General features: G+C 42.1%; 1 protein-coding gene across 1 annotated transcript; it reads left to right on the forward strand.

Annotated features, from left to right (window-relative positions):
* The first annotated feature begins 971 nt into the window (after positions 1-971).
* LOC129098398 (protein Tob1-like) lies at positions 972-4,677 on the forward strand. Its single transcript, XM_054607400.1, has 2 exons — positions 972-1,218; positions 2,514-4,677. The coding sequence occupies exon 2, from the start codon at positions 2,728-2,730 to the stop codon at positions 3,754-3,756; it is 1,029 nt and encodes a 342-aa protein (XP_054463375.1). The 5' UTR covers positions 972-1,218; positions 2,514-2,727; the 3' UTR covers positions 3,757-4,677.
* The last annotated feature ends 20,849 nt before the right edge of the window (positions 4,678-25,526 follow it).

Genomic DNA, 25,526 nt, shown 5'->3' on the forward strand with positions numbered 1-25,526 from the left:
TATATATATATATATATATATATATATATATATATATATATATATATATATATATCAAGTTGATCAAACTGCAGATTAATCAAATGATGACAAAGGAAATGTTAATAAATATCCTAATTAGATTCTGTGACATTTACATTACAGTCATGTTTTCTTTTATTACTGTGGTTTAATGCACATAATATTCCTATACACCCTCTATGAAAGCCCTGATGTAAAGTCACACTGACATTGTGCAGCAGTGACTTCATATCATGGACACACAACTATGTGTGTTGGTGCACTTTAAATCTGGCAACAACGTGCGTTCATCCGAGCGATGACGTGCGCAGCCTACATCAGCACCTCAGATACGGGCTCTCCACTCACCGTGGGCTCCTGCCCCGTTTTGGACCAATCAGAGCCCGTGTTTTCTGGATGGAGTTCAGCACCACCCACACTGCTGCCAGCTGTAATGTTCCGCTTTAGGGAATCTCCTCTCAGGACAGTGTGCATGCATCAAAACTCATGCACGAAAAGTCATAAAGGAGGAAAGAGTCTGTGCGTAAAGTGTGTAAAGTGTGCGTAAAACCTCTCCAAATATGGCACAGGCATTTGGAGAGGTCCCTTATTTCAAAGATAATGATAATTATGATCACAGATTCTGATGTTTAGTCCATGAAGCATCTCTAATAATAAGACATTTTTAATTGACAGTGTTTCTTGTCTTTGGATAGCCAGCACCCAGGTTATCCTCTCTGACGCAAGCAGAGGCGTCTCTCCCATTTCACAGAATCATAAATCACAGATTGACATTTCAGAGCAGCCAATCAGCACCCAGCTCAGACACCATGGACTCTGACTGTGGACCAATCACCGCCTGCCCGTATTGTTTTGACCTCTGAAACCGCATCCCCGCCTCCCTCCTGCCGGTGGAGGAGGGAGGCTATAAATACAGGCAGCTCAGGAGCAGCAGGGGACGAAGTAGCGCAACTCCCGGAGAGGTGGGAGCTTCTCTGCACCAGGACGCAAAACCAGAACCACCTTAAGCTCCGAACCCCGAGCAGACCCAGTGCTCTCACACCTGCATGTCCTGGAATACCTTTTTTTGTAACCTTGATAATATATTCTATGTGAAGAAAGTATTTATACTTTTTTTTTTTCTGTTTTTTTCTATTTGCACTAACTAAACGGTACTTAAGAATTTTTTTTTTTTTTTTTACAACAAACAAAAAAAAAGTAAGTATTTTCAGCTTGTTTCTGCTTTTCTTGGTGTGTTTTTTGGAGTCTGTGTGTGTGTCCACAGTGTTACTGGTCATCTGCTGCGTCAGGAGACTGGGTGTGTGTGTGTGTGTGTGTGTGTGTGCATGCATGCATGTGTGTGTGTGTGTGTGTGTGCATTCCATTTAAGTGTGTAATATCTCTTTTTCCTCCTAATCTCGGGTCACACAGAGACACTGTCCCCCCAGAGAAGCGCACTTAGGTCGGATGTGTTAATGCACACCGCTCACACTGCGCTTCATTGTATCTCTTGACGGGCTGACAGACAGCAGATTGTTGCATACTCTGTCCAATTGCAACAATATATGTTGAGCTTGACGGCTGGGTGAAGCCCTGTAGCCGGGTGGAGCCTCAGACATGTTGCAGCTCTGTCCCCATGCAGGTCACACCTCTCCACTGGGTGAATACATGCATGCATGAACCCATGAATCATGAATCCATGAAGGTAGCTGAAGAGCCCTCAGTGGAGCTCCTCTCTGTGGTGATCATCTCTGAGGATGTCTCTTTCTAGTTGGTGACATTTCCATTCTAAGGACGTGTTGTAACGTTCAAGTATTTCGTTTTTTCTGGGTAGAATTGCCAAACATATGGGTGTAGCAATAATGCATAATGAGTATTATGTCGACATTGTTTTTTTTCTTTAAGTAGGAAAAGCTCAGACCCCGCTCCTCATCCAGCCCCCCGGGATGAGATGGTACACTCTGAAATCCACATGAATCATTTTCTCCTCCGGGTTGCATTATTTCCTCACTTGAGTTGAACGTTTTTGTTACTCAAACGCAACAGCTCCTCTTCCTGTCTCCGGCTCTGGAGGCTGTCCAGTGTTATGTAACGGGATTCCTGAGTATTAGTGTGAGGTTAACCTGCTCAATACCCAGGTTATTTGTTTTACGTTTACATAAACAGCAAATGCCAGATGGACAAGAAGGATGGCCTGATCCAGGATCAGTGGGCTCTGTGTTGATGGTTCTGCATTGCTGCACATTTAGAGTGTTGCTGTGAGATTCCACTTCAGAGGACTGTTGTGTGACAGTCAGCTTTAGATATTTGAGCTCACAGCAGTCAAAACAGCAACGTGCACTGGCACTATTGTTTAAAGGGCACTGACTAAAGTCTGCACTAGTTGTGGTCAAAAGGAGAATAATCTGTCTTGTATACATTTCAAATCATGGTTCTTGGTAGTATTTACATTTGTTAACATTTTGAAATGAATGATTAAGTTTTGGTTTTTTTCCCTCTACCAATTGTTGCAGGAAGAAATATCCTACCCTGTGGAGAACATCACTTCACTACAAAACCAGCACTTTTGCTTTTGAACCTGTTTTATCCAAATACTGGTTGCTTTCGCCATCCTGCCTGGAGATCCTCTGTGTCGCCAACCACGGATAAACAAAGCAGACCCAGTGGACACGCTCAAGGTCAGACACACCTAATCTTCACGCACCTGGTAAACGTCGGCAGTTAGCTATGCAGCTTGAAATCCAAGTAGCTCTCAACTTCATCATCTCGTACCTGTATAACAAGCTGCCCAGACGGCGGGTCAACATTTTCGGCGAGGAGCTGGAGAGGCAGCTGAAGCAGAAATATGAGGGACACTGGTACCCGGAAAAGCCATTCAAGGGCTCAGGATTCAGATGTATCCACGTGGGGGAGAAGGTGGACCCTGTGGTGGAGAAGGCAGCCAAACAGAGCGGGCTGGACATCGAGGACGTCCGCAACAACCTGCCCCAGGACCTCAGCGTGTGGATCGACCCCTACGAGGTGTCCTATCAGATCGGAGAGAAGGGGCCCGTCAAAGTTTTGTATGTCGACGACAGCAACGAAAGCGCAGCTAGCAGTGGGGGGATGGATCTGGACAAGGAGATCAAGAACAGTTTCAATCCCGACGCACAGGTCTTCATGCCCATCAGTGAGCCTGTGAACGCAGCCTCTCCGGGCTCCACCTCACCCTCCCCTCCGTTCGGCCACTCCGCAGCCGTCAGCCCCACCTTTATGCCCCGCTCCGCGCAGCCTTTAACCTTCACAACAGCCACCTTCGCCGCCACCAAGTTCGGCTCCACTAAGATGAAGAGCAGCGGACGCAACAACAACAACAACGGCAGCAGTAGTGCTGGGAACAAGGTGGCGCGTACCTCTCCCACCAACCTGGGCCTGAATGTGAACAGTCTCCTGAAACAGAAAGCCATCTCCACCTCCATGCACTCTCTGTACGGGTTGGGCCTCGGGGTGCAGCAGCAGCAGCAGCAGCACCAGAAGCCCTCGGCCCTGTCCCCCAATGCCAAGGAGTTTGTGTTCCCCAGCCTTCAGGGCAACCAGAGTGCTCTCTTCCCCGGAGACAGCTCGCTCAGCCTCAGCCCGCTGCAGTACAGCAATGCCTTTGACATGTTTGCGGCCTACGGTGGCCTTAACGACAAGTCCCTTATGGATGGCTTGAATTTCAGCTTGAACAACATGCAGTATTCTAACCAGCAATTCCAGCCAGTTATGGCCAACTAGTACACGTAAAAGGTACTACTTAAGCTACTACTTCACACAGAAACGACCAGAGATAATGTGATCGGGGGGAAACAAACACAAATGCACATATTGCAAAAAAACAACAACATATAAACAAGAACAGAATGTCATGGATAAAAGGAAAAAGCGACTTGTCAGCTGTAAGATCTATGTAACGAGTCTAAGAGCATGAGCCCGAGGGTGAATATCTTTGCCCCCTTGAGTTAAACCTTTAGTACAAGATGTCCAAGCTTGGTTACCTAAACTTCAACATGCATCATTGTTTTTCTTTTGCCAACCAAGCACAATTTTTTTTTTTTTTTTTTTTTTTTTTTTATGTGACTGTTTTAAGATATAAAAAAAAGACAAAAAAAACACCACCACAAGTCATGGCCTCTTTCAGTATTTAAACATAACTGGACACCGCCAATTTTTTCAAGAAATTGGCACAAATAAGTGGGATTTCCTGGTCTTTTTTCTAATTGTATAATTTAATTTAGTACAGAGTTTGTAAAATATCAGAGTATCTATTGTTTCTACGACATGGTATTGCATTTATATCTTTTTACTACTCCAGTGATCTGTGATGGCTGCAGCAACTTTATGTTTTCTTTTTTTATTGAAATTATAAAAATGAATCCATCTTTAAAAAACATCGACTATTCTAAAGATTGTGTACAGAATATTCCGTAGTGGTGGGATTTAAGAATATTTGCTTTTTTGAAAAACATAAGAGTTGTATTTTCTGTTAAGAATTTAAAGATTTTTGCTATATTATGGACAAAATGTAATCGTATATTAATTTTGTACCTACATTGTGCAATACTTGATAAAACAAACGGTATAACAAAGTATTTGGAGTCAGTGTCTTACATGTTAAGAGGGACTGATAGTTTATTAAGTTTGTATTAAAAAGCTTGAAAATAATTACACTTGTTCAGTTTGTCATTGTTTTGTGTGGTTGAGCTGGTGGACACGGGTTTAAAAGGAGGTTTTGCAGAGAATAATAGAGTTTTGTAACATGCCTGGACAGATCCAGTATTCTGTCCCGAGGTCAGAAGAGTCAGGTTTGTCCCAAATACACCCCCATCCATTGTAGGTCACCTGTTTGGTACATTAGTATGTAGCTTAGACAGTTCACTCACAATAGAACGGGTCAAAAAATGTATTTATGCAACATTGCATGATGTATTACAGACCTCGACACATTTCATATCCTCTGCCTGTTACACTGATATATTGGTACACAAGGCCGCAGCAACATTTGCTCACACTTATGCAGGCTGTGTTGGCTAACCGTTGCCCTTGAGCCAGGTGTCATTACACATATGGATACTGGGAGTGTGATTGTGTCAAACCTGATGACCTCCTGAACTAAAGGAGGAACTCGTATGTGAGACAAGGCTGTTGGCTAAAAGGCTTTTTAAATTTCAGAGGCATAAACCTCACAGCAGACGGGCGGAAACCTTGAAGTACAAGTAGAAGAATACAGATCTGAGACTGTGCCTGGAAGATGCCGCCATGTTTCGTGGGACATGGGTCAAAGCTAAATGGTTTCTTAGTAACAAACGGCATCATAAGTAACAGATAACAAATAACAGACTGTTTTGATGACGGGTTAAGCAGACGTCTTCTGATGAAAATCACAACAAAGCATCTGCTAAAGTGCTTTTATTCAAGATATTGAGTGCTGTTCCTTGTTGATGGGAGGCCAGATAAAAAAAAAAAACAATAAAAAAACTCCTCCTCCTCCTCCAGAGAGTTAGCCAAGTCACTTATTAACTTAAATGATAAAATAGATCATGAAATGCTGGAAAACGATACTAAAACCTGTACTGGAGAGTGTAGCTGAATGCTAAGCTGGCCAGTTACATTTCACCCAGTGTCCTCAAGGATGTGGCCTGTTAATGGATAACTGCAGCACGTTTTATGCAACAGGATCCAAAGAGAGTTCTGGTATGTTCTGGGGCCGGGGACAAAACGTCTGGACTGAAATCAGGCCTGAAGTGATTCAAACTCAAGAGGCCTTTACTGGATTTAGTTTTTGTTATTTCACCTTTACAAAAATTGCTTCTACAAATATATAAAGTAACACTAAAGCTTTGGATTTGTTTTGCTGCCTATATTATTTGATAAAATTGTTGAGACTGATCGTAGCTTAATCAACGTATGGTTTCAGCAATAACCTCCCTCTGCAGCATCAGAGTAAAACAGATCTTTTTAGTGCCTGTCTTCCACTGTTTAAGTTGAGACACTCATGTTTACTGCTGTTTCTTGTGATGAGAGGTTGTTGGACTGTATCATGCCGGCGCTGGCTGACTAAAATGCCCCTGACCCTGCTGGCGTATCATGGCCCCTCTGGGACCAGCTCATCATCTCCTGTCAGTCTGCGTGTCCCCTGATACACTCTTGATAGGCTCTGAGTTCAGCCTGTGTGTGTGTGTGTGTGTGTGGGTGTGTCTCAGTGACTGATACTGTGTGTGTTAGAGTTGGGTGGGAGTGTGTTTGCTTATCTTGCTCTGTGACACTGTGTTTGTGTACATGTAGAATCACCCGGGTGTGGAACAGGTCATTCTGAAAATACCTTTGATGGATTAACCCCCCCCTCCCCCGATCCGTCTGCTGGTTCTTTTTGTGAATGGTCTTCTGCACATCACATCTGAGGACTGTGTCCCTCCAAGCTGCTTGAACAGGAGATAAGATGTGTCACGCACATCAACTCTTTTCTAAATCCAGTTTCGATTTCTCTACACAGGGTTGGAGTCAATAGCTCATATAAAAGGCTGAGACTGATAACCTGTAGTTGTAAATGAAAAGGGGGCGTGTACTATAACCTCCAGCAATCATGAAAGGGCATCACTGTCACTAGATCAGTTTTTCTGTTTTCTTCTGATATAAATTAGATTGTTATCATAATACTTGGTGTAGTACTCAGATTTATTTCAGCCCAAAATTTCTGTCAAACCGTAGTTCTGCAAATACAACAAAGCGCTGATGGTTGGGGAGGTTATGTTTGGAATATACTATAGTAGAATATAGTTTGAATATGTTAAAGTAATGAAACCTAATGTATCATTGTATTAAATAGAAGGTTTCTGGTCTTTAATTCACAGTGCATTATTTTAAGATGCTCAAAGGTTGGCATGCTATGATTTAAAGTAGCAAATAAGCGAGAAAGTGTTATATAGAGTATGAGAATGCCATATAAAATATGCTTCTAAGAATACCAGTGAGGTGAAAATCCAAGTGAGACGAGGCTGAATATGGGATCAGAATAGCACAGAGACGCAGGAGCTTGATAAAAAGAAGAAGGAATGGGAAAGGCATGGAGCAGTGTGACGGAGTGAGAGTGAGAGTGAGAGTGAAGCATTGCCAGCAACACTATTGATGCTAATCCGGAGCCAACCCCCCCCTCCACCTGTCATAAAAACAGGTGGAGCTCAACTCAGCTTGTGGTCCCAGCCAGTCGACAGGGCCTTATGGTAATGTCACCCTCCTCAGTGAAATAAAAAAAACAAAAACCGGTTAATGGCTTTTCAGTCCCTTGCCTTCGTCCAACCCCTCAGCCCCATCTATTTCTGGGAACACGCTGGAGCTGATTGAGCAATGATAAGCTTTTAGGGAAATGTGCTTTCGTCTGTAAATGACTTCACCAAAGCTTATCTGCATCTCACAGGGGAGAGTACTTCTACTACATAGGACTTATCCGTTTTGTTTGGTTATTTTTCTAAAGAATAACTAGGGAAAAAAAGGGCTTCTTCCCCATCCTAACAGACCCGTTAATGAGAACGATAACATGTGTTGACTGGCCTCACAGTTGAAGCTTAAGCGAGTACCAAGGGTACTGACACAGTTGCTTTAAACAGTGGCTCACACGCCTGTTTGGCACACATGAGCTGTTGCTAGTAGGCAGAAAGGAAACGCTTTACGTTCACTCAAATATATTCTGTACTAATACACCCTGCAGCTGTCAACTGTCTTGTGTTAATTCAAACAAACCAAGGACTTGTGTTTGACGAAGGCCGATGTGTGTAGTATATCATGAATACATGTGTTTGTTAGGAAGCTTATGAGGGCAGATGGTAGATGCGTGTAGCATTCTGTGTCTTGATGGATACATTGCTCGTCTGGTCTATCTTCTCATACATACTTTACTATGTTCCTGTGTACACAATGCCACACACACACACACACACACACACACACACACACACACTCACTGATGCCTAGTGGGAGTTGCCCGGTTTGCTTTGCACACTGCAGATATCACCAGCAGACATTCACGCACCCAGCCCTTTAAACTGCGGCTGCTCTTATCTGCAGATGGAAACCAAAAACAAACACACATTCCTCGGCCTCCCCTCCCTCACCACACCTCTTGGGGTTGACGTACTGTGGTTTCCAGTGCAGTCTATCACAGCACGCCCTTACCTGACACTGGGTGCCCCCCGATACTTTGCAGCTAAAGGGTGTGAGGAGAACACTAACCATCGATGTTACCAATGCAACTCAACTGTGGTTTATGGTATTTCTAGCTCTTATCAGTTAGAAATAAAGGTTTATCTCACATCTGATTTGTTTCTTCCGGCTTCAGTCCCGATCAGATCTCCTCACTGCTTCATGATTTGATAAGATAGTCAGTTCTGTTATAGCATGTCAAATCAGGCTGTGTGTAACATTCAGAAATTGAATTAAAATCAGCAACGGTGGCCTTAACTTCTCACAAATATGGCTGTTGTTCTGGGATTGCACCACTATTTCTGGATAAAAAGGAACATATTTTAAACATTAAAAGTGTATCCGCCCCTCTGCCCCCCCCAACTTTGGCTCCTTTTGGCCGTGTCCAAGCGATATGAATCAGATTCATCTTGCCAAGCTGAGATTAATCAGTGTTTTGCAATCTGCAGGTCTGTGGCACACACTGGTGGTGATGGTGGGGGAGTCGAGGGGAGGGGGAGCTTGGACACCTGCTATTCATCACTCCCTAGTGTCTATACGTGTGTGTTCAAGTGAGAGAGGAAGAGAGGGAGGACGCTATGGCAACAAAGGAATCTTTTGGTGTCTTTCAGAGGCTTCGTGCTCAGAAGAGTCTGATTTTTTGCCAGGAGAGAGCGAGGAGGGCATGCTGGGAAACACTGGAGAGGAGAATCATGATACCACGAATGCATACAAATACATATATCCATGTACACAAACACAGCAACGAGAGAAGTCTTCATATGAAGCTTTCTCTCCACAAACATTTAATCCATATCATCTCTACACTACACGTCAACACAAAGTCTCTTCTTTTGCTGAGAAAAGATAGCTATTGCTTTCTAAACACCTTTTTCTGTCTACTTAGAGTCAGTCTGGATTTACCTGACTTATACCTCATATGCTTTGAACACTTTCATGAATAATATTTACACACATTAAAGAAAGAAACCCTGGTGACGTCCGGCTGGGAAGCTTCTGACTGGTAACTAAGATCTGGAGACATGAGTACACTTTGTTCTTTTACTTTTCACAGCAGGACCAAAATATTTTGTCAACACGGTAAATGTTTCCCCGAGCCCTCAAAGGAAGCTCTTTTCCTCCTGTTTGTCTGAGGATGGGACTGTTGACAAGGACAGTGTGCACTCCTATGGATCAGTGGGACAGGAAGTGAACACATGCACAGATAAAGCCATCTCTGTGGCATTTACTGGCAGCGGTGCAGGGCAGTAATCGTGAATGAACTGGCAGTTTTGTGCCCTTGAGAAATGCTAAAGAGAGTGTCTGTGTTTAAATCTCCGAGGAGGGGAAGTAAGAGATACACTGCGTTCTTCTAAAGTTAGTTCATGATAATTAGAGCGACCCATGGCACATGTCACGTGACTGCAAGTAACAACTACAGAGCGTAATGGTTTCAATTCATTTGTTTACAATGCAGCTGAAATTATCGGGCCTCTCTTGTCCAAGTAAGAACTATTTGGACATCACCAGGAAATGTCTCCACAGCTGGAGCAGCCCGACTGACTCAGGACTCTGGAATTTCAACCATCCTGCTAATAAGACTGCCTGGGACCCTCATGTGCCGGCCTGAACACATTTCTCTTTCTGCTTTAAATACTTAAGCCTGAGGAAATTTCCCCAGACATTCGGTCCCTATTTAGATGTCATTTATTCAAAAGGTTCTTTTTAAAGAAACAGAGACTATCAAACAACTCAGACCGACATTTTAGCCTCCTAAAGTCAGACCGGAACTTTTTGCTGTGACAATTTTGGGGATAAATGTAAATGAGAAGACTAGTGAGGTCAGCAAACTGACTCAGTAATGACAGTTACACAGCAGTATCTATCTAAGGTTAGCTTATATTAGCCACCATAAGCTACTGGTCATACCAGACCAAGTCAGGCTGTAGAATTCAATTCAGTTTATTTTTAAAACCTTTGCGTATACTGAGCTTAGCAAAGATGCATTTTATTTATTGAGTTATTTCTTCTTTCAAAAGTTACATATTATGACTTTACGATGAGGAGAACTGCATTTGACAAAAGAATCCTCCTGCTAGAACAAGTACTATCAGTGCTGTTAACTGGACGTAGGCTCTTGGGGCAGGTCTGCATCATTATGCAAATGATGCTGTTCTTATTTACATGCATTTACACAACAGTTGCTCTAGTTATTTGCATTCTTAAGTGTCAAACATTTACCATTCACAGTTTAACCTCTGTGTCAATTTCATTTACATTTCCTTCTTTGCCTGAGAGTGTTAATTCCCGAGGCTCTGATGTTTGCCAAGCAGAGCACATTTACCTCAACCTCAGCTGATACCGTCTGCGTGGTTTTCCTTTGTCCCTTGATTTTGCTTTCTACTCTTTACTTTGAAAGAATGGAATTAGCAGATGTTGATCTGTATGTGAGGTGAAAAACATATCTGCTGTATAGCTTGAGTCCAAACAGAAACATGTATTCACGCAGCCTCCCTTCATAGAAGTATGGCATAGTCTGTGCAGTGATCTGGGGAATGTACCACTCACCTGTTAACCCACAGCACTGCACAGAGAGGCTCTAATGAAGTCAGACTTGGTGGTTATGATAGAGATTCCTCCATCTATTACCACTCTATTTCAGTATGTTGACCATAACCATGAAAGTACATTTATATCTGTAGATCAGGATTCAGAAAATCCTTTTTAATGTGATTTTCCCCAGGAGATTATTCATAATTGTAAGTCCTTATAGGACTAAATTTGCAATCAGGTTGTATTGGTTTTATTCAGAATATAATGAATCAGCCTCAATACAATTATTTCTTATGTCCTGGGATAATTTAAAAATGAAATGTAATATATTTCCAATTACCAAGCCTAGATGTCTGTGATGTTAAAGTTAAATTGGGGGCTGAACGATAACACAGTTGTGGTTGGTAAACATATTAAACCAGAACAATTTAAAGAAGAGTCACTTCATTTGCGTCAAATGTATTTTTCCAATATTTCTACTTTCTACTTGTATTCCCAGTCCTTTATTCAGTCCCCTTACAACATCAAATTAATCACATTGTGTTTTGTTGTGCTGTTGTGAGAGACAGCTTGAAAGCTTATGAAACTAACACAAACTGTCAGGTATCCTCCAGGGCTATTTGCAACGGCTTCAGCATTTGTCACATGCTTAAATATCGCACGACACAAATAAATAGAGAGAAGGAGTTGAAGGTTGTTAACTTGCTGTGGAATCCAGTTTGTGCCAAGGAAGCATCCGAAATAATGGCTGGATTAATCACTCTGTGTGGGTGACTGGGGATGCAAATGATTTTGCTCTTGGCCATAAACACCGACACACATGAGGACTGGAGCTCTGGAATACCGGTCGCTTTTCACCTCATAACTAACCTAAAACACCACCAGCACTTCATGAGACGGATGTTAGCCTATATTATGTTAATGACTGTTTGTTTCTGACGCATGCTGTGTTACCATAGTTGTCAGATATATCTATTACTGTGTAGCACTCGGTCATGGCATTGTGCTGCAGGGTCTTTCTCCCACACACACACACACATCACCACTTTCACCAATCGTTATGATCCGATTAACATAATGCTCCGAAAGCAACGGCAGCAGCATTGTGACAAAAAGGGCTCAGTGACACATTACATTACAGAAACACTTGTCGATATTGATGCATAATACAACTACAGCCATGTCCTAATAATGTGTGATTTGAAAAGGAGAAATGTGTGAATGTGTCGTTTGTTTGTCGTCACATGGTTCAGTATTAAAGATTCTTCTAATGTGCCTTGTGCCTTTAATTATACCCTGCTAATTTCCAATAGATTCCTAAAGATTAAGGCATTACAACATACACTGCATTTTATGTTTTGAGAACATTTTTTTAAACCCACACATTTTCCTTCTGGCATGTTCTGAACTGTGAAACAGAGGGCATTCATTTGACTTTCTCCATGACTGCTTTAGAATATTTACATATGTCCAGTAACATTAAAACAATGTAACAATTTACTGTGTTGTGGAATCACACAGGACGCAGATAAGGCATTGTGTTAATAGGTTAATAGGTTAACATAGATAAAATAAATGCAGTTAGTACAACAGTCCTGCAGTAAATCCTATCTTTATAAACGTTATAGTGCCAACGGAGTGTAGGTTTTATAATGTTGACATATTACTATGTCACCACCCATTGGTTTGAAGACAACGGTTTTAAAGCCTTGTGTTTGGAATTTTGGCCGTAGCCATCTTGTTTTTTGGCCGTTGCCGTCTGGTTCTTTGCAACCAGAAGTGACAGGAGAGCGCGAAGGGAAGTACAAGCAAACGCTGAATGAGACTTTTGTAGGCAACGAAAAGGTTTAAATTCCCTTTCGTGATTGTCAATAACAAGGGAGCCACGCTCTAAAGCATATCCTGCGTTATCATCAATTTAACTATAAATGGGACAATAATTTATTAAACAAACATCATGCTGTATTGAAGAAGGCTTGAAACTAGCAATTGAGACCATAAACTCATGATTACAATGTTTACTGAGGGAATAAATCAAGAGAGAAGTAGAGTCATTTTCTCATAGACTTCTATACAACCAGAGGAGTCGCCCCCTAATGGCCATTGGAAAGAATGCAAGTTTAAGGGATTTCCACATTGGCTTTACTTTTCAGACCCCGAGGTTTGCTTTTGACCAGAAGATTGGTCATGTCTGAATGGTAAATATGAAGCTACAGTGAGTGGCCAGGAGGTTTTGTACCTGGTCATGGTAGACTCCAGTACACAACGCCATGTAAACTGTTGTTTTTACACTTTTTTTGTACAGATAAAGCAAAAAAACAAGCTTTAGATGTGCTGGTAGCTTATTTTCTGTACCTTTGGACAGAGACACATGAGCTGTTTCTAGTCTTAATGGAAGGTTCAGCTCATTGGCTAATGGCTGTACTTTCATATTTACTGTACCGTTATTAAGTCACTGCAAGAAAGCGAATAAGTGTTTTTAACTATTGCTTTAAGTTGCGTGTTTACCTTGGTAACACAATAATTAAGTATTGGGCGGCTGTGGCGTAGTGGAGAGCAAGGTAGTTCTCCATTCAGAGGATCGGTGGTTCAATACCCGGCTTCGGCAGATGTGTCCTTGGGCAAGACACTTCACCCCAAGTTGCTCCTGAAGGCCATCGGTGTGGACTGGATGATGAATGTTAGTTAGAGTCTGATGGTGGCACCTTGATGGTAGCCTGTCATCAGTGTGTGAATGGGTGAATGATATGTAATATACTACTGACTGTAAGTCGCTTTGGATAAAAGCGTCTGCTAAATGACTGTAATGTAATGTAATGTATTGGTTTAAACAACTATAATACAATTTAAATCAAACCAATGCTGTTCATCCTCTCTGGTTACGGTGTGCTGATCAGTGAAGTCACTTTGGTTAGAATGGAAATCTGGTCCTAATTAGCACATTCGGTAGATTACCATCCCTTAATCAGACTACACTGTATTTACATGTAGTGTTTGTTGTGTACACAGGTGGACTAAATGATGTCACTCCTCTCCCACACAGCACAAATATGCTTAAGGCTGCTTCTTGTGTGTAGGCCTATTGTGTGTGTGTGTGTGTTTTGTGTGTGTGGGTGGTGCTGATGGGGCCTCAGTGGGTGGCGTTGCATAAGAACGTCAGCACTGAACCAAGGTTGGATAGAGAATTAAGAGAAGGGGGGGTCCCATCACTTAATGTCTCTCTCTCTCTTTCTCGCCCACTCTCCCATTCTCTCTCTCTCCTTCGGTCTCATACAGTATAGCACCAGCACGTGGACTGAGCCCAGCACACGGTGGTGTCTGAGTCAACTGCGTGGACCACGGTTTGTAGAAAAAAAGCCCACTGAGCTGCGGCGGCGGGTAAACACAAGACTACACCAGACCGACAAATCAGATCAGATCAGATAGAGGGAGGGAGGGAGAGAGAGAACGAGGGAGAGAGGGAGACAATAAGAAAATATTCATTATTATTCATATCCACAGACACTGGCCTGACTTTCCTCTCCTAACATACCTTAAATAATGGCCTTTTATATCTATTGGTAAACAAACAAATAAGCGTGACTATCATTGTTTCTCCAGCTGAAATACTTTGTAAAGTTAGTGACTTTTGTGAGCACTGACCTCATCTTTTAACCGTTTTTTAAATAACATCTCTGATTGTAAAGTTTTGAAGACTTATCCTATCTTCACATTTAAATGTGGGTTGTATCCTTTTCTTTTATTGACAAAGAATGTGACTTAAAATGTGCTGTGTGTATCTCATTCATGAATTCCTTAACACATTTGGTGAGGTACATCGTGTTTCCATTTAGGCTTTGTGTTAATGACGAGAAAGGCCTTGGAAATAATGTGCAATTCTTATAACAGTGATAGAAACACTTCTTTAAATATTAAACACTGTAACAGATACGCGTTTGTACATTTCTCTGTTCTACTTTACTGCCACGTGAGAAGAAAGGCACTGATTTAATTGTATCCAGATAAAAGTCTTCCTCTACATTCAGGCGCTGACTATCTCTGAGTGTAATAGTTCAAACACCTCTATCAAATCAGCTCAGCAAACATTAATCTTCCGTCACTGATGTGACATAATTACGGTCTATATAACTTTTGGTTTATGAGTCAACAATTTGCCCTTCAATTAAATGTCAGGTTATTCTGGTTCCAACTGTTTAGACGTGTTAACACTTGGACGCAGGTGAAGACTGTAATTCCAAATACCACAAATGACATTACTTTACTCCATTTATCACCACGAGTAGCAAAGCCTACTACTGCGTGTCTGCCCTCCAACCTTTTTGCAGTATGTTGTTCTGCTGTTTTGTTCCTTCTTGCCAACAGTGAGAACTGGTCTTCATGCTGTTTCTGTGCTGACGCATAACTGTGCTAAAGAGGGGTAGAAACTGGGCTCGTCTAGAATAATTGGAGGGTCGTAAAGTGTCTCCCGCATGCTCTGGCATGGTGTAGAACTGAGCCACACCAGCAGCTTGAGGAAGACTGAGAGAAAGACTGTTTGATCTTAAGGAGGATTAAGGAGAGTAAGGAGTTAAAGGAAATGATTGGTTGATTTACACGTAATCTTAAATTTGGTTTGAATTAGTTTAACTCAAGAGCACTGTTGCGTGGCGTGGTGAAGTGATGAAACACTTGCAGCTATTGGATCCAGACACATTTCTCCACAAGACTGGGGAATGTTTGTTTGGTAAAATAAAAACCTACAGACATCCTCTTCCGTTTTTTTTTATCAGAAGCCACATTTCTATCCTGGTTTATATTTTGTCTCCGTCTCTTGCCTCTCCCTCCCTGAGGCTCATAGCAGTCCACAGCAGACCTATAAAACGTCAATCCCATCATGTGATATAGTGCCTGCTGTGCTGTCAGCCATCGCAGAGGATTACTGGCAGTGTTGTGAGTTTTCTGGCGGCCGGCTGCAGCCAAATGAGGAGGAGGAAATGAAAGTGGAGACGCTACAGAGGGGCTCTGCCAGGTCATGTCGCCCCATGTCACTGAAATGTGACAAGTAGTCTTGTCACAGTAGAACAGTCCTTATCAAACAAGTTTTAGTTCATTACACTCTGACCGAGCACACAATGTCTCGTAACGTGTCTGACATTTGAATATTTCAAAAGTATTGTTTTTTTCCTTTTGGGTATATCTGGAAAATATGGGTCAGGTAACAGAGATTTCTGGGCTCAGGGGATGGGTAGTCTGACAGAAAATGTTAAATGGAACAGACAGTCTACCGTCGGTGTGAAGCATTGAAGCCAGAGCCAACCAACTGGACAGTTTCCAGATTTTATAAAAAAGCAGAAGGTGAGCTGAATCCCTCCAGCGAGAGGCTGTCTATATTTGGACACAGAAATCTACCAAGAGTTAGATTTTATACAAATTTGTATAGAGTAGATAAGGGAATAGAAAAAGAGCTGTCTTGAGGGAAACAACAAAAGAAAACAAACTAAAAGCACCACAGAAATTTAATTTACTTGAGAGGGTAAACATAAAGGGCTTTATTGGATCCGTCTTGACATTGCCACAGTAGGCAACTTAAAATAGGAAACATTTCACTGTGTGAGCTCAGCAAATACAATACTCCTGTTTCTCACCGGGACGCCGATCAGATATGAAACACCAAACTGTCCTGTTTTTATTTATTATTTTGTACAATTGCACAAAGTCATGTGATAAAATGTTTGCGTGATTGTATTTGTATGCATGTGTGATCGTGGAGAATATTGGTTTGAGTGTGTACATGCGTGGCACACACCGCGGCTCACATGTGCAATGTATGTGTGCTTTACATTAGGAATGGGTGTGATTTAAAGCAGTCCTTGGCTGCGCTCCAACGCTACTGCAGACGTCAGCAGCCCGCCGAGCTAGATGAGAAGGGAGGAGGGGAGCAGATGGAGAGAAGGAAAGATGGAGAGTTTGAGGTAGGAAGGAAGGAATAGACTGGTGACATGATGGAGATGTTATCAGGGACATGGATGGATGGAGAAATGAGAGAACAGAGGGGGAGATATAGGAAGGGACTGAAATAGTGAAGAGTGATGGGCAGAGCTGCAGGAAGCCAGAGAGAGAGAGAGAGAGAGAGGGAGGGAGAGAACAAGTACAGTTCCCAGAGAAAAATATATTCTGATCTCATATTAAATGCAGACAGAAGATCAATAATAATATGCATCACACATGCACTGAATTATGTGCAAATACAACGTGCACTGTGTAATCATGTGAACAATATATATCTACCAGCAGCCATGTGGCATAGAAACCGTCTCACATTGTGTTAGTGGCTGATGAAGATGACCTCTCTACTTCCTTTTGTTTGAAGGAGAATAGGTCTCCCAGTTCTGGAGACCATTCAGACCATATCATGTAACACAGTTAAAGAATAGTTCGACATTTTGGGAGATGCTCTTTGCTTATTTGCATTCTTGTTAAATGACATTGTTAATACCACTCTCCCGTCCGTATAGTAAAGATGTAGCTCGAGCCAGTTAGCCTAGCTTAGTGCAAAGATTGTAACACTGTGTGACAGGTTGTGGAGTCACAGACAGCAATGAGGCAGCTAAGTGCCCAGCAGGAAGGCAGTCTTTATTGAAGCCAATAGTTGGGCTGTCTGAGGAGAAAGGCTGTTCTTAGCATAACGCTGCAGGGGTTTATGCTACAGGTAGCTTCAGGGAAGAAAGGAGAGACGAGGAGGAGAACACTGAATCAGAAATTTGAAGAGCAATCGTTGTGGTTTCAGGGAGGCAGATGACGACAACGATAGTGACAGGGATGAGGGGGATGTCGCACATGACAGCAATGATCACAGTGGCTGTCTAGATGACTATGATGACGTTACCAAGCAGCGATAATCATGAAGTAATGCTGATTGCTCCTTGACATAAACACAAACACAGAGGGAGTGAGCTTGAGGGGAGAAAAAGCTTTATTTATTACAATATGCGTGACCCCCTCCTCCCTGGCGGGGATTATGCGCTTGGATAGAGCATACAAGTGTGCTTCATAGGGAAATGGCTGATCGGTAAAACTCAATCATCTTCCAACATCTCCACTCTGTCATCTCCCTTTCTGACTGGAGTCGGAAAATGTAAATGCTGTTGTCAAGCCAGAGATGAAAATATAATGCTGTCCCTAAGCCATAAGCCGTTGGGTTCTTCCTCCCACCCTGCAATTGAACCTCCAGTCGTATTCACGGTGGCTTGACAGCCACACACAATAGACATGGTAATGGCTGGGTACATACTGACTCACACACACTCACTCACAAAATAGAAACGTATACAGACTTACAATGAGACCACAGGCTTTCAGAGAACCACAACATAAAGATCATCATTTAGACTCTGCCTTCCCCTCCACAGGAAACTGCAGACACTGATTATATGCTCTTTGTTTGCGCATGTGCTTTGTGTGTTTTTGTGTGTGTCTGAGACCAGAGGAGAATTTATAGATTGCATTTTTGAGGTTAACTAATTAAAACATGTTTGATTTTCCTACCTCTTCCTCATCAATTCCCATATCACCAAAAATATTGATTTAAAGGGGTACGCATACCAATGTAGGAAGTAAACTAAAAAAGAAAAGCAGTAGAGGCTGAGATGTTTGGAAAATGCTTCATCCTACACTTCCCATAATGCATGTGGAACCCTCCCTGGCTGGTAAACACCCACATCTGTCAAGTGCCATGTTGGCTTTGACAAAACTATCCTAAGAACCACAGAAGACTGATATGTAGCACTCCCTGTGATTAGTGAGCTGATATTCATGTGTAAAGCTGCCCTTTAATATAATAATACACCGACAAAGGGGAAGGTGTAAGTGTTGTCGCTTGTGTAGTGTTTGAATTTTGGCTCTGGTTTTTTTTGTGTTGAGTTTATAATACTGTATATGTATTTATATTCTGTGTTCTTCCCAAATCTAATCATCCTGATCAATAACTCCTAAGAAAGTGTTTTCATGAGCACACATACTGTATGCACACTCCGCCACAAGCAACACACAGAGCCTGTGTTAACGCTCGTTATTGGTCCTCTGTGCAATCGCACTGAAACTGTTTTATTAGAATTTACCTCTGGAGTTATTGAGCAGAAGATGAGCCTCCTGTTTATGTCCTCCAAAATGATAACATCACCTATTCAAGATGGTTCCCGTGAGAAACATGCAGCGCTCAGAAAAAAAAAAAAAAAGGTGAGAGTGCCCGAACATTAAAAGAGTAACAGAGTAAAATACAGTCATTGTAAAAACAGTTTTCAGGAAATATAAATCATAATGATGTTGACATGACATCCACTTGCTCAGTGTATTGTTATTTACATGACATGTTGACTCTGATTAGTGATTTATTTCTACTCATTAGTCAAAGAAAAAGCTTCATGTAAACGCAGATAATGAGGCAAACTGCTTTTGTTCGCTCTCTGACAATATAAAAGAAGGTATTTGGGGATTCTGCCAATTTATATTGCTCTTTAATGCGGATCTTCTCACCCAGGAATGAGTGAGTAGTTATTACAGCTGTTTGCCATAATAATTTAGTGATTCCATGCTTAAAAAGATGCACAATATATATTTTATTTTATGTTTCATTATTTCAGGATTAAAGATCGCGAGACTTCTACTTGTCACTGTTTTAACTTTCTCCAGGCCTTACTGAGTGGGAGAAGCTGCGCGTTTGAAATGAAACCTCATTTGGAATGAAACTCCTTAAATTAGGTGGAGACACAGCTATATAAGTACCAGACAACAGACACATTCTACTGTCGGCCACTGATACCCAGCTCCTGTTCCACTAAAAGAAGCAGTATACAGAGTGCTGTCACATGCTCCAGACATTTATTTCCATCAGTATGGGGTATCTCAGTGGCTGGCTGATATTTAAAGTTGACATCTGATGAAGCTGTTGACGCATTCAGCTATTGCAGCAGCACGGCAGGGGCTTGAACCTTTTCAACCACGTGATCAGTGATTACAGGCAAAACATTTATAGCACTGTGAAATAAAGTATTCATATTATTTCTTCATGGTATTGATAATAGGACGGTCGGATGGATACACTGATGACAGCAGAGGTTGGAATACCAGAAGGTGCCCTCAAGGTGTCTTTGGAAAAGCTGTCAGATGGGAATCCCCAGCCAAGCGTAATATATGTGAGGCTTCCTTATAAAATGCAGATCTATTTGGTGTAATGAGGTTTGAGAGGCCCGGTCCATAACCCACAAAGGGATATTGATTTAAGTCAATATTGAGTCGGAGTTTGACTCTGAAAATATTAATCTTCTTTTTTCGAAGTTGTTAGACTAGCAACCCTTTGGGTGTTTGACTCTTCTGGTTCAGATGCTGCCGACATTTTTGCTCTGATGTTTGGCTGAGAAGTCCAGATGTTCCGTCTGTGTGGCTTCTATGATTAAAGGAATGTCAATGACTGCTTTACTTCTTAGAAATATTTCTCTTATATGATAGGTTTAACTTCTGTGGTCTGTTTTGTTCTTTTGAAAAAGACACTAAAACTGTCCAAGAAGTAGTCCACACATAACCCCCCAACACATTGTTTTTAATGGATTAAACGAATAAACTGTTTCCAGTCTTTATGCTAAGCTAAGCTAACTGGCGGTAGTTTTATATTTAGCATACTCTTAGTAAATTATATCGATCTTCTCATCTAACTCCTGGCAAGAAAGACACAGAGCAGGTTTTCCCTTAACATGTGTAGGGAATATATTAATTGTGATCTAACACAACCCTGTTCTCATAGTTTATTCCCACTGAAGTTCAACTACATGTACTCTTTTGTCTTTAACATTTGAATAGTGGAATTAAATCTAATCCAACAGTCACTTTTTCTTTTCCCTCATCCCTTACGTCCTTCACACTAACCATATGTTTGTCCATATATAGGACTGAAATAGATGGCACACCAGCCAAACTACACTAAGAGGACGTGTGAGGCAGCGTGCTAAGAAGGGCAGAGGTCAACAGCGCTAATGTGAGGAGACAGACACCTAACACATTACACTGAAGACGAGGGAGGGTTTACATATCAGTACAGTCTACATGTATAATATATAGATAGATTTCCCCATGGGGAAAATAAGACAAATCTGGACCCGTCAACACATATGGGCACACAACAACAGAAGACATTAGTCCGTCCCCGGCTGGTCTCACATTCTGCTGCAGAACACTGCGTAATCTTTTGTGTGGCCAGTTATAGCTGCATGCTCAAGGACCTTTCGAAGTTGTGGTGACTCACACTTTCTCAAAACACTTTTTGTTGCCTGTTTTATTCGGCCATAGATTGACTGCTGAGTCCTCGCTCACTACTCCAAACGCTAGTGATAACACAGCTGAGCGCATCGCCGCATCCCAGCTGCTACTCTGCAACCAGGGACACAGTGAGGAAAAAACCGTTTGCACATTTTTATTGTTTTGGACGTTTTGTCTTTTCTAGTTTTAGGCTAGAGTTTTAAATTCCAGCTGACACAGGCACAAAGGAGTTCTTAAACCAATTCAATCTGCACCGCTGAGCTCTATATGTTCTGCCCGACGTTAATACTGAGAGTAGAGAATATGGGATGGATCGCAGAGGATTCTCTTCACCTGTGAAAGAGAGTCTGAAGATTATGATTATGTACCTGTATGTTATATGAATAAGTCCGCTAAAAGATGATTAAGATTTCCACTTGTTTCCTTTTAAAAACCTTCATGCCAAGAGGATTTCTGAAGTATTTGAGGGATATCTGTCTCTATCACCTTAACTTGTAGTACGAGTTGTCACCTGATCTCTTTCCATAGCCGTCTTGAAAGCATGAGCTGGGCTTACTGGTGATCTGTGAGAAAGGCGCCTCTGTGTGTGGAGCAGATTTCATAAGGCATTGCACAACATTCTCTTAAAAAAAAGCAGGTCAGGCTCATCTGAGAGTGTCCACACACCCTGAAGACACACACTAACCGGAGTCCCACCACACCCACCTTCTCTTACCTCCTCTCCCCAGTTCAGATCTCCTTTTCCAGTCACTGATAGGTCAGCAAAGCATTTGCTCCACTAAAGATAGTAACACACAAATCACCAGCTATCTTATTGTCAGAGACAGTGAAACACTGGTCTGGAGTAAAAAAAAACATACAGGACAGGGTTTGGCTTGCTCCCCATCTTACACAGTGAACAGGCGTACAAAAGTGCGCACACACACACACACACACACACACACACACACACACACACACACACACACACACACACACACACACACACACACACACACACACACACACACACACACACACACACACACACACACACACACAGGAATGCTCTTAAACACACAACAACCCACAAATATACGGACATAAAAAAACCCATAAACAACATTTTCTCTAGTGAGCGGTCTCTCCCTTTTAGCCAGTCTCTCTCTAACACTCTCTCTCTCTCTCTCTCTCGCTCTGTGTGTCCTTTCTCACTTTACTTTTTTCTGAGGTTAAGGCCTCAGAGAAATCCAAAGGAATAAATGTAAACAGACAGCCTCCTCCTCAGAGGCTGAATGTGGGCTGTTGGTCATAATCAGCCTTCTACAAACAAACACACACACGCACACGCACACACACAAACACACACGCTAAGACGTGCATGCATATGTTTGCAGATTTCTTTGTATTGGACTCCCTGTATTCACTGAAAGCAGATTAGCTTTGGCAGATGATCTTCAGAAAGACCTTCGTCACTGAACAATGGGTTTCTTCATGGATGTGTAGGCAGTCAGTGCTTTCGATTCATTTCTTTAACCACTGTGAAGCGTTGTGAAGCCGGATAAACCTTAACACACATTCATCTGTAACTCCAACTGGAGATCCTGGACCGTATCTCATTGTCTCACTGCCCCCAATGTTGTTTTAATGCATGCTTTTATATCTGCTTGAGAGGAAATGTATCATTGTGGAAGGGCAGAGGAATACAAAGAGAAGATCATCCTTACTTTAGTGATGCAGCTTTTTATCCATCCACAATACATAAATCTAAGTTGAAAGTAAAAGTGAAATTACTCAAAAATAAATTGCTTTCCACTGATTGATAGTAGCCTTTTTGTTATATTTGGACATATGCTATGGTACTACTGTATGCAAAAAAACACACATCATGATCTTCAGCTTGTTTCCATGGCCTAAATTTCCTCCAATAATCATGTTTCTCTTGTAAATGTTGTCAGTGACTCAGTAAACGTTGTACCTGCTACCACATCAATCTTTTCACCAGCTACACCCATCAGAATTTGGGCATGCATATTTCACCTCCTCCCCCGCTTGGCCACCATTCCCTCTGTGCCCTCTGTCGCTGCTTTCTTGCAGTCTCTCTCTCTCTCTCTCTCTCTCTCTATCTCAAATGACATGCTGTGCCAAGTGTAAGTGATTCAGCTGACTCACAAGCAGTGTGGGTTGCTCACTCCAACACACATACTCAAATTCAAGAGGTAGAATAGAGAACAAGATGGACGAAATACATATAAGCTACATATAAATTCCCTGTTTTAGACCAGCAATCGTTCAGTATAAAACTAGTCGAAGGATTTATAGAAATATACATTACACTGAAGAAGAAATATGTCTCTTTCTTCTCTCTATGCATCTGTTTTCCTACTGAAAGTGCAGTCTGGCAGAAGCGGATACAAATTAATAATTTGCTCCCCAGAGAGCACCAGACTGAGTCACTCCTCCAATTACCACTGGTAGAAAGTAAACACAGGAGCACATAAAGGTAGGCAGAGAGCTCCCCTGTGGTTAACTGCTGCCCCCCTTTTACATCAAAACACACATACACATATCACACAAGAACACACACAGAAGAGCACACAACCTAACTCTGTACTCATTCCATATTAGAGAAACCCACTTCTGCCAGTGAGAAACAGGGTCAGCTTACACGTTCTTTACCTCCTGTATTCCAGCAAAAAAAGTTGTTTTGTTATTTCTTTTTTTTCAGGGTGTAAATAGTGGTTATAATGGCTGTGGTACGATGTATAATATGTAGTCTCAGGATGAATACGTACCAGGGGAAATGAACGGTGTGCAGGCTGTATTTAGCTAATGCCCTAGTATCAAGTACAGATCCAGCCATGGGACACTGGTCGCTAGGCCTCATTAGCTCCAAGGGACAAGGTTGTCACCCTAACACACACACACACACGCACACCCACACACACACACACAGGTACAATCCATGTGACTTGACACATGTACTTATGTGTGTGTGTGGTACTGGAGGTGGACATTAATCATCTCTATTGTGCAGAAATGGTCATTTAGTCTGAGGTGAGACAAGGTTATCTGGGATCCTCTGCTGTGGGTGGCCTCCTTCAGTATCACACCTTAACACACACACACACACACACACACACACACACACACACACACACACACACACACACACACACACACACACACACACACACACACACACACACACACACACACACACACACACACACACACACACTATCTTCTCCCACTGTTACAGCACATGGCTTTTAATTGCCTCTAAAACGTGCAGATGATATCAGTAAAGGTCATATAGATTGGTGAAGTCCCGCCTCTTCCAGTTGACCACCATCTGACCTTATTTCGGAAAAAAATGTACAGTATTAAACAGCGAAATCAAATCAGACAAATCATATCTTAATCCTGTTGGAATGGTACCATATAATATTTGACTATTAAAAACATAATTTTTCAAGTGAAGAAATTGGATTTTGTCATAAAACTGTTGAGGTATAAGACTGTTAAAATTTGTAATTGGAAAGAATACACTTCCAATAGTTAATCCAAACGAGATTAAAAAACGATTTGTCTCTCGCCCTTGACTACCGTACATGTTTTTCTGAAATAAGGTCCCACGGGGGAAGCGGAAAGGGGAGGGACTCTGCCTCTCTATTAAGTACTGTTGCACTCATGATAAAACACAGTTTCTCCCCATGAATTTCAATATTGGAGGGGCCATTTTACACACAGTATGATGCCACATATAACTGTGTTCATACAGTGTATTCAGGGTCTTTTCTAAGGGTCTGGGTAATATATATAGTGTGAAATAATCACTCTGAAGACGCATTAGTTTTAAGGACTAAATAGATTCTAGTTTACCAATAGATTCAGTTAAACAATGAGATTCTAGATGTCTTGTTTATCATTTTACACGCATCTATGAGTCCATTTTTTTTAACATTTCTTCTGAATTGATAGCCAACAGTCGGGAAAGACAGAAACATGTTGTAAGAACATCATTTTCACTCTCATACATTTTAGATGTATCCGTACTGTAGATGTAGATAAGACCACAAACTGCAAACTCCATGCACTTGACTTTCCAGCTCAGCAAGACGGACTCAGACAACCCAGAGTTCACCCTCGCACCCATACCAGCCCTAAACTTCACCACCCCTGATCCACCCAAACCACCACCAGCGCTTCACCCGCCCCAAAACAGCCACCCCACCCTCTCGGTTTATAATCAGAGTTGCCGAGCTAAGCAGAGTGAAAGCACAGGAAAGACAGTGGGGGCCGGTGCTCGTCCCCCATTCAGCACAGTCGGAGGGCCGGCCCGGGCCCCGAAAGCTCAGATTACATCCCACATAATGAGAGGCCTGGCTCAGCAGGCTCAGCCTCTCTCTCTCACACACACACAGACCCACCATGGCATTATTGCTGAAGTCCTGCTCTGTTCTGTTCTTCTCTCTGGTTACTACACTGACAACTGCCAGCACAGCTGCTTT

Source organism: Anoplopoma fimbria, chromosome 11 (genome assembly GCF_027596085.1).
Source record: "Anoplopoma fimbria isolate UVic2021 breed Golden Eagle Sablefish chromosome 11, Afim_UVic_2022, whole genome shotgun sequence".
NCBI classification, from domain to species: Eukaryota; Metazoa; Chordata; class Actinopteri; order Perciformes; family Anoplopomatidae; genus Anoplopoma; species Anoplopoma fimbria.

What these genes read in the sequence shown, in the direction of transcription:
- LOC129098398 (XM_054607400.1), top strand. Translation starts at nt 2,728, where the DNA reads ATGCAGCTTGAAATCCAAGTAGCTCTCAACTTCATCATCTCGTACCTG.